Here is a 15190-nt window from a genome sequence, read left to right as displayed (position 1 = left end):
CAAGCTATCAGCACTAGCTGCTGGACGAGCTCAACCCAGCTAGACAATCTTTACGACCAGCTTGGCCATGCTGGTCGACCAGCTCATACCCAGCTAGACCAGCTTTATGACCAGCTTGGCCATGCTGGTTGACCAGCTCATACCAAGCTAGACCAGCTTCATGACCAGCTTGGCCATGCTGGTTGACCAGCTCATACCCAGCTAGACCAGCTTCATGACCAGCTTGGCCATGCTGGTCGACCAGCTCATACCCAGCTAGACCAGCTTCATGACCAGCTTGGCCATGCTGGTTGACCAGCTCATACCCAGCTAGACCAGCTTCATGACCAGCTTGGCCATGCTGGTTGACCAGCTCATACCCAGCTAGACCAGCTTCATGACCAGCTTGGCCATGCTGGTTGACCAGCTCATACCCAGCTAGACCAGCTTCATGACCAGCTTGACCATGCTGGTTGACCAGCTCATACCCAGCTAGACAATCTTTACGACCAGCTCATACCCAGCTAGACCAGCTTCATGACCAGCTTGGCCATGCTGGTTGACCAGCTCATACCCAGCTAGACCAGCTACATTTTCGAGCTGGTGAAGCTGGCATAGCTGTATTTGTGCATAGCTCTGTTTGGCAGACACGGAGGAAGAGGAGTCCAGGAGGAAGAACCCTCACCGCTGCTCTGGGTGATGTTGACGTCCACCCGCAGCTCGGACACGGAGCTCCCGGGGAAGCTAGCCACGCAGCTGTAGGTGGCCTGGTCGCGGAACTTCATGTCCACTATCTCCAGGCTGCTGGTGCCGGGGGCCATGTCGGGGTCACTGCGCAGGAAGAGGAGGCTCTCCGAGGGCACGACGGGCACCGCGTTCTTGTACCAGGTGTAGTTCACCTTGTCCTGGGGCTGGGCGTCCACGTGGCAGGACAGCTTGAGGTCGCGGCCGATCTGGATGGACTCGCTGTCCTTGTTGAGGTCCGGCGTGATCTGGAAGGTCAGGTTCCTCATGACTGCGGAGGGAGGAGAGAGCGTTGGAGCAACAAAGAAAAGTGGAAGAACCTTTGAAGGGAAATTAAAGAGTAAACTTTTACCTGCTGCTTTTTTTTTTTTTTAACGGTGGCTTGCTTGCTGCAAAATGATTTCTTTAACATAACATAATATAACATACTAATGAAAACAGACCATTCAGCTCAACAATAATTACTAGTTTCTTACCCCTCAAGGGCACCTAGTACTCACCACTTCAAACTAACTGTTTGGACAGGAAAGGAAGTATATGCCTTACTGTGGTCATGTTGGGTTCATACTGGGGTTATGCTGGGTAGCATATTCTCAGCGGGAATTGGAAGAGGCGTTTACGGAAAAATAAAAACAGAGGAGTTAAGTGGGGGGCCTCGTGATGACAGCCTGATAAAAGCTTTGGCGGGTGTAGCTACACCATATGGTTTTTCTTCCACACTCAAATATGAAACTTCTGTCACGTCTACCTGTCTGAACACGGAATCGCTACAGGCATTGCACGTGCTTGACACGATGCTGCCCACTTAGCGAGAAAACAGACATGATTTCCTCTCTGAAAAACATCCTGTTTAATTGGTTCACTTCACAGTCGGGTTAATTGCAGTAAACAGAGGCATTTAAAAAGGTTAAAAATATCCATGGTTCACGGATAAAAGGTTTATATAGAAGCACATTATTACAACGGCACACTTAACCTCTAAAACTGTGATCATATCAGCCTCGTAGACATGGCAGAAGAGAGCAGAGATCAACAGCCCTCAAACACTCACCCATGAAATAGCACTGATACACAAATTAATGATAATGTGCAAAGTTGCATGAACACATGTACAAACACGCACAAAAACATACTGTATGGACTTAAAAGATTATTTTAAAAATGGAATACAATGGCGAATGTTTGTGCTCTCTTACATGAAACAAAGATGTCTTTTTACAAGCTAAATATTTAACTCACACAGGTATGCAGACTTCCACACCTACACACACTGACACATACTGTACATACACACGTATGCATATGCACACGCACACGCACACACACACACACGCAAGTACACGCACGCAGACACACACACACCCACACACACACACACACACACACGCTCAGACACACACCCACACACACACATGCACACAGACACACACACAGACACATACACACGCAGACACACACTCACACATGCACACACATACACACACAGACACACACAGACATATACACACACAGACACACACCCACACGCAGACACACGCACAAACACGTTCAGACAGACACGCACACACACACTCAGGCAGACACACACACACACACACATACACACAGACACACACCCACACGCAGACACACGCACACACACGCTCAGACAGACACACACACACACACACACTCAGGCAGACACACACACATACACACAGACACACACCCAGACGCAGACACACGCACACACACGCTCAGACAGACACACACACACACACACACACACACGCTCAGAAAGGCACACACACAGACACACAGACACACACACACACGCTCAGAAAGGCACACACACAGACACACAGACACACACAGACACACACACACACACACACACACACACACGCACACACACACACACACACGCTCAGGCAGACACACACACACACACAGACACACAGACACACACACACACACACACACACACGCACACACACATACACGCACACACGCTCAGACAGGCACACACACAGACACACACACACACACACACACGCACACACGCATGCACACACACCTCTGACGATCAGGTTGACGGTGCGCTTGGCGGGGTTGCCCACGCTGTTGACGGCGGTGCAGTTGTAGTAGCCCGAGTCGGCCGGGGTGACGGAGCGCAGTGACAGAGAGCCCCCTCGGATCTGGGCCCGGGGCGGCATGGGCCCGGGGTAGCGGGACCAGGACACCGTGGGCGTGGGGTTCCCGGCCGTCACCTCGCAGGACAGGGTCACGTCCCTCCCGGGGTCCACCACCAGGGTCTCGTTAACGGACAGACGCAGGGCAGGAGGGGCTAAGAGGAGGACACAGGCTGAGAGTCGGTTACATCGTCCTTAGCGACACACTACATGGAGACGCAAAGTGTGTGCACTGCAAACACCCACAAAAACAATCAGTCGCAACAAGTCATTCCATCTTTTATGTAAACTTAGACTTGTTATTTCTGTCACTTTCTTGCTAAAAAAGACAAAAATATTGCAAATGAGGTGAGACAGTTTGTCAAGCAAACAGTAACATTAAACAAAGCCAATAATTGTACTTGAGAGAAAGAAATACGATTTTAAGTCTAATTACAAGACTTGTAAAGACAGGTTTTTTTTGCACGGTGTAATGGGCATCACCTTCATCTTTTGAAGAGACAAGCTGTGTTTAATTTACATCATCTTACGACTTATATGAGGATACAGACTGTGTGTTACATCAACTTGTAGGTTTCTATTACATAAAGAGACAGACGTATCTTCCTTCTGCGGACATCGGGGACATCACCCTGAAAGAGGTCTTTTGAATCATTTATTAGCCATTAACTGAAACGATAAAGCTATTATCATAGATAAGGAGGGCAATTTTCGCGAGATTCCAATCATTCATTACATATCAAGGTAAGTGCTCTGCCCGGCTAAATCTGACTCATTTTCTATTGAAAAATAAATGTCACCATTGTGCCTTCCCCATCATTATTTAAAGCTATTCATAAAAGATGAAATGTACATATTTTATTGGATCCCAAACCTGTACACCGCCTTCGACTCTCATCAGTCTCTCTGCAGAGCGGCCAATCTGTCACAAACACCCGCCATTAGCATCTCCCCGCGCTGAAACAGCTTCCCTCCTTCTCTGTCACTTTCATCCTATAATATAAATCATCTCGGACACGTCGCCCATCGACGGGAGGGAAAGGCCAGGCGACTGATTGGCCAGCAGTGGCACGGACGGACCAAATGACAAAATGGAGGAGATTTGGTTCACGGGGAGAGTAGCATCCTGTTGTTACGTGCGGGGTGTGTAATCACCCCAACTCGTGGACACGCTGACATACGCTCGCTCACACACACAGACACTACAGACCTGGGTCAAATACGTAATAGTTTTGGATCCAACTACTTTACATTATTGGCATTTTGGCAGACGCTCTTATCCAGAGCAACGTACAGACTAAGCAGGAGACAATCCTCCCCTGGAGCAATGCAGGGTTAAGGGCCTTGCTCAAGGGTCCAACGGCTGTGCAGACCTTATTGTGGCTAGAGTGGGATTAGAGCCACCGACCTTACGTGTCCCAGTCATTTACCTTAACCACTACGCTACAGGCCGCCCCCACTTTTATACCTTCTACTGAGCTTGTCTGGCGTATTGGACCTATGACATGCTCTCAAAAAGTGCAAACCCCGCCTTCTGCTTCACTTGGTTGGCTAAATTGCACCAGGCAAGATCAATCAAGCACATAGAAGTAACTGACCAGGTCTGACACAAACACCCCAAAAAGGAATCCATACTGAGGCCAATGATAGTGGTACACACACTATACTCTTTAACTCCCTCACATCATATATTAACTACTTACTGCCCTTACACTATGTTAAATATATGCTGGTTTCAAAGTTTTCATTTGTATTTCTTTCTTTTTTTTTAGATGAAAAGAGGTCATCATAGATCTATTTTCTGAAACCAGTACAGTTGCTGTGAGCTCATAAAACTTTAATTAATCCAATAAAAATGCAACCTGTTATATTTGAGAATAACATTTTACATAACATTGCATCACCATACATAAGTCATGATATTTGCTTATTCATCTTTTATAAAGGTTTTGTGTCATGTTACCGAAGGTGTTATGCTACAGGAACAGCAACACAATTTTTTGACCTAAAATGAAATGTTTTGAGCTACACATTAATACATATTTCAGAGCCTAGTAACAGTGACACATTTTTTACTTTAAAAAAACTGAAAACCCATCTCTTTAGAGATGTCTTTTTACCATATTCTATTTTTAAAATATTTAAAAACTGTTTCTAAAACATTTATATAATTTATGAAACACTCTCTTGTTCACATGCATGTATCAGCTTCTCTGAACAACCTTGACATCAAGAAATGTGCTTTAGAAATAAAGATTAGGAAAAAAAATGTTTTGGACATGTTTATATTGTTGTTGCAATTCCCTTTCATTAATATCATAGTCCTTACCATTGACCTTGGCTAATGGCTGTAAACAGCATCTGGACAAAAACTGGTCTAGAAATTATAATTTAGAAAATGCTACAGTATTACTTGAAAGAAGAAATTGTGAAAATATTGAGGAACAGCAGGTGGAAGCTTGTTGGCTTTCTCTGATTCCGATAGCTGTCTGTCTGTCTGTCTGTCTGTCTGTCTGAATGCCTGCATGTCTGTGCGCCTGTCTGCCTGTCTCTCTGCCAGCGTGCTCTCATAAATGTTTGGTTCATATTCACTCCTGCACATTGTTGCCTGTCCTTGTGAGAGAATGCACAAGCCTGGCCCCATTCGGCAGCTTCATATGAAATCACGTCCTTTTCACACGATGTTGCACATACAGGACGTACGTGCACAATAGCCTGCGCATGTACCCAGTGCTCCATAGGAGGGGTTAGCCAGCACTGCATTCTGGGAACAGTTGTGTGTGTATAATGGCAAGCAGGAGATGGAGGCTAAACAGGTGCATACTCTAATCCAGTGTGAGGTAAGTGAATGAAAACAGGGGGATAAATACCCATAATACCCCAGGATGGTCTTTCCAATTCAATACACCCAGGGAACAGCAGCTGCCCCCTACGCCCCCTCCCGCCTCCAACCCTAGCTTTTATGCTCTGATCACTCAGGCTGGAATCAGGGTAATCCCATCTCGGCGCCCAAAAATAGGAATCGATTCATTAAAGTCCACAGGTCCTTCTAATCTCCAGTTCATCAGGATTCAATCTCGTTGATGCATTGCCCTGAACCCCCATGCCCCCACCCACATCAACCCCCTCCACCCCCCCCCAATCCCACAATCCCTACCACAGTGTCACCTAGGCGATGGCTTATTTCCTGCTAGTCCTACTCCAGGACCAGTACCAGAACCATAGAACAAATACTGGGTCCACATCTCAAACGACAACTCAAAATCAGTCCGCCCATAACCGAGTTCAAACTGCCAGCAAACACTCCAGTGGGTTTAGGGTGAGTTCTGTGAAACCATTCTCAGGCCATAAGACGATCGCAGGAAACTGTGACCGGACCGGTGAGGAGTGACCGAAGGGCCCTGTATGACCCGTGAGAGTGAGAGGAGGAGGGAGTCTCTCCAGGTGCAGCGCACACGCAGTCGTGTGTGTGTGTGTGTCTGTCTGCCTGAGTGTGTGTGTGTGTGTGTGTCTGTTACACCCCCCCCCCCCAGATCCCCCGAAAGACCCGCGAGAAATGGAGCCTCATTCCCATCAGCGTGGTTAATTTCACCCGCGCAAAAAAAAAAAAAGAACAACTCGCCTCCCCAAAATCACCATAAAGAGTAAATCATCCTGACCTCTAAACGCAGGCTCCATTTTAGAGGAGTGTATTATTAATATTAATGCGGAATTGTCCCTCTCTGGCTGTTCCCGTGTACAGCACTGCCGCGGTCGTGGACCGTGCCCTTTCTCCATGACTGAACGTGGGACGACAGTTACAGCTTTTAGTGCCAGTACCTGATGACACATGAATCCAAAGACAAACATTCATTAAGAATGAGGCTTTTTGCCTCTGCTGTTAAAAGGGCTCTCGTACCATTACTATGACAGCCAGGTAACATTCTGTTGAAAAAAATGGTTCCCCTACGAGGGAACAACAGTGCCTCGCTGCCTGGGAGTGCTGTTTGAGTTGCTGCTACTGCGGCTGGAGGCTCCGTGATGCTACCAGTTTCTTATTTGTACAACAAATAAAAGTGATTGCGGTGAGCAGGAAAGGACAAGAGAGGGAGAAAGCAAGAGAGAGGGGGAAAGAGTTATTGCTTCAATTTCCTCCAGTGTGGACATGGGAAGTAGTATCAGGCTGTGGGTGTCCCAAAGTAATGGGATTGATGTGTTGCACCGAGCTTTAGTGAACAGGGACGAATGGAAGTAATCTCAGGGTTAAAAGATCCACACAGCAGCAGGATGGGATCAGCGTTCCCCTTATTGACTGTCTGCACTCCAACTGGGGTCTTTCAACGCTGATCCTCGTCCAGATTAATCCCTCGTGCATATAACGTATAACGCGACAGTTAGGCAAAGCCTAGCATCCTTTTTAACATCGTCAATCAATCATGTGAATCACATCAAGGAGATCAATCAGGTAGTTTCCAAAAGGAGAGTAAATCAATCAAGTAGTTGCCAAAACGTTAAAGAATTGCATGTATTATAGAGCTTGTTATATACAACGTAGTTCATTATTACCCTAGAGCCAGATATCGTTCTGCACTTTGGCATTCTATCTATTTCTAAACTGTTTAGCAACATTTCGTATTTATGAGGTACTCCATTTGCTAACGCAAACAGGAAATAAAAGATATTTGCAGTTGCGGTTGGGTTTTTTAGAGAGGATTATCGCAACCGGCAGAGTAGGAGAGTAATTAATACAAAGCATTACAAGACATGACAACACCATAATTTAAGTCATTTATCATCACTAGTTTATCTATATCTGTCTTCAGGAAAGCCAACCTTAATGATTTAGTCAGGGAGAAACAATAGTCTATGATAGAGCATCTGGCAGCTGAATAAACAGATATTTATTTATATATACAAAGAAAACTTATTGGCTGGCAGGGTTTGCACTTCTTTACAGTTTCACATGGAGATCATCTGAAGGGAGTCCAGGGGAAGCTTGTAGCCTAGTGGCTAAGGTATGTGACTGGGACCTGGAAGGTTGGTGGTTCATGCCCCATTGTAGCCACGATAACATCTGCACAGCTCAAAAAGATTAAGACCCATTTCAGAAAGAAGAAGATATATTTGGGCAGCTGTTGGGCCCTTGAGCAAGGCTCTTAGCCCTGCATTGTCCCTTGGGAGAGGGACTGTCCCCTCTAATGAGCTGTTAAGTTGCTTTGGATAAAAGCAAGCTTAATACCTGCAATACAATTCCGTAATATTTTGGGGAGCTGTAGCTTGAAGTCAAGTGATGTGACATTTATTCAGCTCCTTCAGAAGAGTTGAAAAAATAGTCTCCCACATATTTAAGACTCAGCAGTAGGCAGAATTCAAGACTCAGAACACTAAGGATTCGGCCAGGTCTACAGTATTCGGTCCGGTGTTCTAACACCCATTTTTATGGGTGTTCCTCTTTCAGCTGAGGGTTTGTCAGGATATTTAAATAAAATCTGGGTGTCGGGGGCAGCCTGTAGCCTCGTGGCTAAGGTGCAACCGGGTTCAATAAAATATATCTTCTACTTTCTGAAATGGGACTTGATCTTTTTGAGTTTGGGTCGTTAACCAAGAAACACCTGGGCTGCAATCAGTCAGGAGATAATTGAGTCACAACATTTAGTAATGTCAATCTTTGGCCAAATGCTCTCCCGTAGGAGCAGGGAGATTTTAGTACGGTGATTTTTTCTTTTGTCATACGTGTTGTCACCGAAAGCTCTTTGGTGGCTAATGAGAGCCATTCTGGCAAAGAAGTAATGTGGGATGCTCGACAGGAAAGCCCTCAGGGCCTGAGAAGATTAAGGAGACCTCAGCGGCCATTACAACGTGCCCCTGTCACGGGGTGAAGAGACTGAGCTGTCGCTGGATTCTCCAGGGAAAGACCAAGGCCACCGCAGGCAGGACACCGTCTGGGGAACCCAGCACGCCCAATTAGGTCCAGCCAATTAATGGCAGCTAATCGTTCAGAAACAACCAGGCAGGCTACAGATTAGCGGCAGAAAATTGTGCATTTAGATGGCTTCTTAACTAGCCGTTCATTAGCCAAGCCTTCTCAGAGTGTCATTAATGGTCAAATAAGACTGCTGGACCATGCGTCATCAGTTGAAGAACTGTAGATGGTTCTCAGCTGAGTATAGGCAGGTTAGTGATGAAACACAGCAGATTACAAACAGACATATGGAGGTCTTTATCGACAAAGGTATACGACCGTTACGCCCATTTCCTTTCACTGCACTGAAAATTAAAATTGCCTTATTAAAATTGCATTAAAATGGTCTTCAAATTTGTCTCTATTTTCTTTTCTTTTTTTTCTTTACATGGCTATTGCTTCAGAACCAGGAATCAATTATGTTTGTGCAACACTTGAAATAACCAAACAGATACTTGTCCTGGATTTGTTTCTGAGGAAGGGAAAAAAAAATTAATCCGTTTATTAATTTCCACTGCAGGCAGAGGACAGTGAATCAAAATCCCTTTGTTGAGAGGCACTGTCCCGCTGGTTTATTGGTGGATTTGACGAACAGAGTGAGCGCACGCAAACAACCAACCAAGGATTATGGTAAAAAAAAAAAAAAATCAATATCTCTTGTCATCTGTGTCTGGATCATATTTAATGGCTTGACCTACTTTGAAGAGCATAATCAGATGGTTATGTGGAGATAGTGCACGGGGCTGAATGAACGCATCACAGAGAGAAATCACAGGAGACAGACTGCCTGGTTCATCCTTTACGTTCTTGAGATCCGCACTTAAGCCCCCGACACATATAGAGACTGTACAATTACAAGACAAGCGTCCGCGTGAAGACCGGCGTTCGCGTGAACATGACTGGCATCACAAGCAGCGGAGGAAGCCGCTCGAAACGCTGTCACACTTCTGAACACATCCTTCCGTAGATGTGCCAAACCGAGAAATGTCACGCAGTGCTAAGAGTGCACTGTAAAAAATGACACGCCTATAAAATACACAATACTCTGTGTTAACAGATTAATCAATACTATTAAGTGTTATATCAATTTAATCAATAATATTATGTTGTAGTTATTCAATAATAATACTTAATTTTATTTGGTAGATATGGTGTATCATATGGAATGAACAGAATGGTCAATGGCGTACATATGTGTGGTCCAGGCTAATAACGTTGGATAGCGATGGGTAGAGTACTGTGTTTATTATCATCATCAGAGTTTATCACGGATATGAAAGCTCTGCCGAAGGTCGGAAAGGACCAGAAGAAGGATTTTTTTTTTATTTCTCTGCGACAAATACAGAAGCTTTGAAATCAGGAAATGCAGAGTCTGTCATCACCCCCGGCACTGGAGCCCAACAGGTATTAATTATTAATGCTTCATTTTGACTTTTAATTTTTCTATTCTTAGTCCAAAACTTAGATAGCAAAATGTTACTTTATAAAATCAACTCTGATATAGAGTACTTGTACTTGTAACTCTAATAGAGTTACATGACGGGTGTCTCGGTGGCGCAGCCTGTAGAGCACTGACCACATGCTCATTGCGAGCCGCGACGTCGGCGGTTCGAATCCGACCGCATGTCTTCCCCTCTCTCTCGCTCCCATTCCTCCTGTCTCTCTATACTATATACTGTCCAATAAAGCTGAAAAGATAGAGTTACATGACAAGCTGGTTGGTGCCTTGCATGGCAGCCAATCGCCGTTGGTGTGTGAGTGTGTGTATGAATGGGTGGATGAGAAGCATCAATTGTACAGAGTTTGCATAAAGGCACTGTATATATATGCCAACCATTTACCATTTACATGTGAGCTGAACAGAACTACCATCTGATTTTACACTGGTAGATTTGACATTGAGATTTTCTATGATTTGGATGCTGTAGATAATGGTAAATGTCTGCATTGATATAGCGCCTTTATCCAAAGCCCTGTACAAATGATGCTTCTCATTCACCCATTCACAAACCAACGGTCACAGCAAGACACCAACCAGCTCATCAGGAGCAATTGGGGGTTAGATGTCTTACTCTGGGACACTTTGACATACCCAGGTGTGACCGAACCAGCAACCCTCCAACTGCCAGCCGACCACCCTTACCCCCTGAGCCAATGTTGCCCCTCTATCCATACACTATCCTACCTGAACATGCTGCTAGACACCACAAAAACAAAGAACAATCGGAGAAAAAATATACCCAAACATAGAAAATACATCATACATAGAAAGTGGGGATTGTTCTCCAAGGAAGCCAAGGTCAAACTAGACCAATTACCAGACAAGCTCTTACATGGACACCAGGAAGGAAACATTACATTACATTACATTATTGGCATTTGGCAGACGCTCTTATCCAGAGCGACGTACAACAAAGTGCATATCCATAACCAGGGATAAGTTCGCTGAAAGACCCTAGAGGGAAGTACAATTTGAACTGCTACCTGTACAACAAAGATAAGGACGAGGGCCAAACAAACAGAGCAAAAGTGACCAAAGTTAACTATCAAAACACTGCTTACCTAGCCAACTAAAAAATACCAAGGAGCACATGGAGGAGATCATCATGGGCAGAGCCCAAGAAAACAGGGTATTCATGGAAGGTACTGGGGAGTACCGGCCTAAGACAGACTGCACTGGAGGTCTCTCGTGGATGAGTTATGCGGCGCATAGGAACCGAACGGTTTAATAAGTACAGCAACGCTATGGCATCCGCAAGCCCACCCAATTCCTCTTCCAAGACACACAGCTATCTGTTTCTCCCTTATTGTGCGTATAGTGATAGCTTTTTTTATCATCATATTAACCAAGCCTTTGTGTTCTTGCCATAGCAACCACACATTTTTCATCTTAAGTTCCTGTCTGGCGCTGGTTTCGTTCGCGTTGCATCTGTGTTATTCACCCGTTTTCCCCACAGGAAACACCAGCGGTTTACAGAAAACAAGCGCTTTTTGTGTTAGCACATTATGTTATTGAGTGGCTGTTTTTTCTTTTCTTTTTTTTTCATTGGCTGTTGGCAGTACCTCAGTAAATGAAAACAGCTTGATATCCCAGCTGAAGAAGCTCAATAGGATGCTAACTGACACTTGGAAGAACCTGACAGATGATAGGATCTAAGGTGATAAGCCATGGAACAATTTTCCGCATTCCACGTGCCAAAGTCCAGGATTTGCAAGAATCAGGGAAAGCTCGTAGTGAAATCGGCACGAGAGAACTCGTGGGAAAGCAGGGCTGAAGTCAAAATACAAAGTTAAGATTTACACTCGTGGAGGGCCGTGATAAATCTGACCGGTTCGTCTTTGAAGGAGGATGAGCCTCAGGCGTTGAGTCACACACATCAGTCTGGGAAGCTCACACTGGGAGTCAGTACCGGACTGCTGCTGGAGCTCACTACAGGCGCTTTGCATTGTGGGCCCTGTGGGGATGGACATGGGGCTATATCCAGCAGGGTGGTCTACGGCCTGCAACCCTGCCAGAGGACAGTGGGGAGCCCAACTACACACACAGCTCTTTTTTAAGACTTTGTGAGGACCCCATTCCTCACCCAACTACACACACAGCTCTTTTTTAAGACTTTGTGAGGACCTCATTCCTCACCCAACTACACACACAGCTCTTTTTTAAGACTTTGTGAGGACCCCATTCCTCACCCAACTACACACACAGCTCTTTTTTAAGAGGTTCTGAGGACCCCATTCCTCACCCAACTACACACACAGCTCTTTTTTAAGACTTTGTGAGGACCCCATTCCTCACCCAACTATACACACAGTTCCTTTTTGAGGCCATAACAGGAGCCCATTCCTCACCAAGCTACACAAACAGCTCCTTTTGTAAGGCCTTGTGAGGATCCCATTCCTTGTGAGCTGCTCTCTCTCTCTCTCTCTCTCTCCGTCTGTGATGTGCGGTGAGAATTCTGGCGCAAAATGGCTGCCGTTGTATCACCCAGGTGGGTGCTGCACAACGGGCGGGGGCTTGAGACAAGTTTCCCCCTCATCACTGTAAAGTGCTCTGAGTCGCCGGTTGGTGAGAAAAGCACTCGTTCGTTGTACCAAGGTCCCTCCTTCTGCAGCCCCCGGCATGAGGCCATCTGAACTCACGGCGGACAAAGTGGGGCGACACGGCTCAGGCAGTAAGAGCAGTCGTCTCATTGGCTCAGGCAGTAAGAGCAGTCGTCTGGCAGTCGGAGGGTTGCCGGTTCGATCCCCCGCCTGGGCTGTGTCGAAGTGTCCCTGAGCAAGACACCTAACCCCCAAATGCTCCTGACGAGCTGGTCGGCGCCTCGCATGGCAGCCAATCGCCGTCGGTGTGTGAGTGTGTGTATGAATGGGTGAATGAGAAGCATCAATTGTACAGCGCTTTGGATAAAGGCGCTATATAAACGCCAACCAAAGTGAAGAGCGCTCTTCCTGCTGTGAGGTTCCGCCAGTGCATACGGACCATCATCCCGGCGGGTTCCACCTCTGCCATAGAACCAGGCTATGTTGACTGTGGGTAACAGCAGCCTGTATCCATGGTATGTAATAGCAGGGTGTATTGATCAGCAGCATAATGGGAGAGGGTATTCACTTCTCCCCCTCTCTCTGTCCCTCTCTATCATTCTTTTCACTCTTGTCTCTCCCTCTGTCATTTGGTTTCCCTCACCCTCTCTTGCTCTCCCCCCCTCTCTCTCTCTCTTTCTGTCTCTCTTTCTCTCTCTCCCACTCTACCACTTTCTCTTTCACTCTCACTCTCTCGCTCTCTCTCTCTCTCTCTCTAGATGTCGTTCTCATCCCACGGACACTCAAAAATATTTTAGCTGAAGTGCCCATTACTGTTCTCCATCAAACCCATTATCGAGCATTAGAGGAAAAAAATAGTGCATTTAAAGGATGCTGATAGTATTTTATTTCACTTTGCAGGTATATACTGTATAATGATTTAGGTGAAAACAGTAACTCAATAGGATGTTATGCAAACCCGGACTAATGCAAGGCATGCTCAGTTTCAATATTAACATCCCTACATGCAAAGGAGAATAATAAAAAAGAATACATTTTTATAGCACCTCTAGGGTCACCGTTCTCCGTGATCTCAAAGCAGCCTACAGTATTGAGCTCACTTCAACTTCAAAATGTGTTATTGTTACTTAGCAACACCATGGAATGAATACATGTATCACCACCAGTGACTGCCACCTTATATTATTTTTACCCTTTTTTTTTTTTTTTTTTACAGTTTGAGCCTTTGCCTTTCCACTGGCACTGGTGACTGACTTACCCAGCCCAGGTCCTGTAAATAATACTGGCTTTACCCTGGGCTCACTTCTACTGTAAATGCAAATACACCTTCCTCTCTTTGATCTCTTTCATCCCCAACGTCCTCTCTGTATCTTTTCTCCTGTTTACCCGGCAAAAGCTTTCATTCAAAGCAACTTGCAAAATCCTATTTACAATGCTCTGTCCCCCCTCTCTCTCTCTATCTCTCTCTCTCTCTCTCTCAGGTTCAAGCGTTGAAGAGGGTCAGGTTTATTTTTCTCAAGGACATTTTTCTCTAGACGCCAATTCTCCGCTCGCACCGAACGAAACGTTTTTGCGCCTTTCCCTTTTAAGTTTCTCCAGTTCCAAAAGCACAAACAGCTGCTCTGAAAGAGGGCACGTCAATCTTCCATTATGCGAATTTAAAACATGTAACTGTTATTGAAAGGAAAACAAGACATGGAGAACGTCTTCTTTTTTTTGTCTCTCATTTTTCCTATTCAACCCCTTTACCCAAGTAATGATCATTCAAATAGTCTTAAGACCACCTCCACCCACAGACACTCTGGTACAAAAGCCAGAAATTCTTCCTCTCCATTATTTACTTCTAATTGACTTCCCTCTCCATTAATGAATTATGCATGTAGGTGAACTTTGACCACTGCAGACAAAAGAGGTAACAGTCTAACATTTATTGTAATCCATGCCATTAATCATAATCTTTCAAAAGCTTTGTAGAAAGACTTTTTTCACACACAACAGATGAATAGGTACATCTGGCAATAGGCTGCGCTTCTATAACGTTTCAGTGAAACCACTAAAAGACTGAAAAACAGTCAGGATGCGCATTATTTATTGCAAAGGTCCCGAGTGTTCACGGACTGGCTCTGTGCTGTCAGTGGTATCAGCATTTAAACACAAACTCATATCGGGAGAAGAAGAGAAACAAGGACAGCTAAACTGACATCGACAAGCCAAGGTGCTGTCACAAGAAAATAACAACAAAGACGCAGCAGAGAGGGGATGGAGTCTGCAGAGTAAGTCAGGGGCAGAGATGGATTGATAGAGACAGGAGAAG

The 15190-nt window shown here is 45.4% G+C and overlaps 1 protein-coding gene across 1 annotated transcript in view; it reads right to left on the bottom strand.

Moving 5' to 3' along the window:
* LOC133140095 (MAM domain-containing glycosylphosphatidylinositol anchor protein 1) overlaps window positions 1–15190 on the bottom strand; it is a 194338-nt gene that overhangs the window by 67302 nt on the left and 111846 nt on the right. Inside the window, exons 7-8 of the mRNA XM_061259662.1 lie at window positions 2780–3049; window positions 659–994 (exon numbers count right to left, since the gene is read on the bottom strand). Of these exons, the coding sequence (XP_061115646.1) occupies window positions 659–994; window positions 2780–3049 (606 nt within the window). The remainder of the gene's footprint in view (window positions 1–658; window positions 995–2779; window positions 3050–15190) is intronic.

This window comes from Conger conger, chromosome 1 (genome assembly GCF_963514075.1).
Source record: "Conger conger chromosome 1, fConCon1.1, whole genome shotgun sequence".
Taxonomy (NCBI): Eukaryota; Metazoa; Chordata; class Actinopteri; order Anguilliformes; family Congridae; genus Conger; species Conger conger.
Note: the sequence above shows the minus strand (reverse complement) of the source record. Positions and strands in the feature narration are given on the sequence as shown.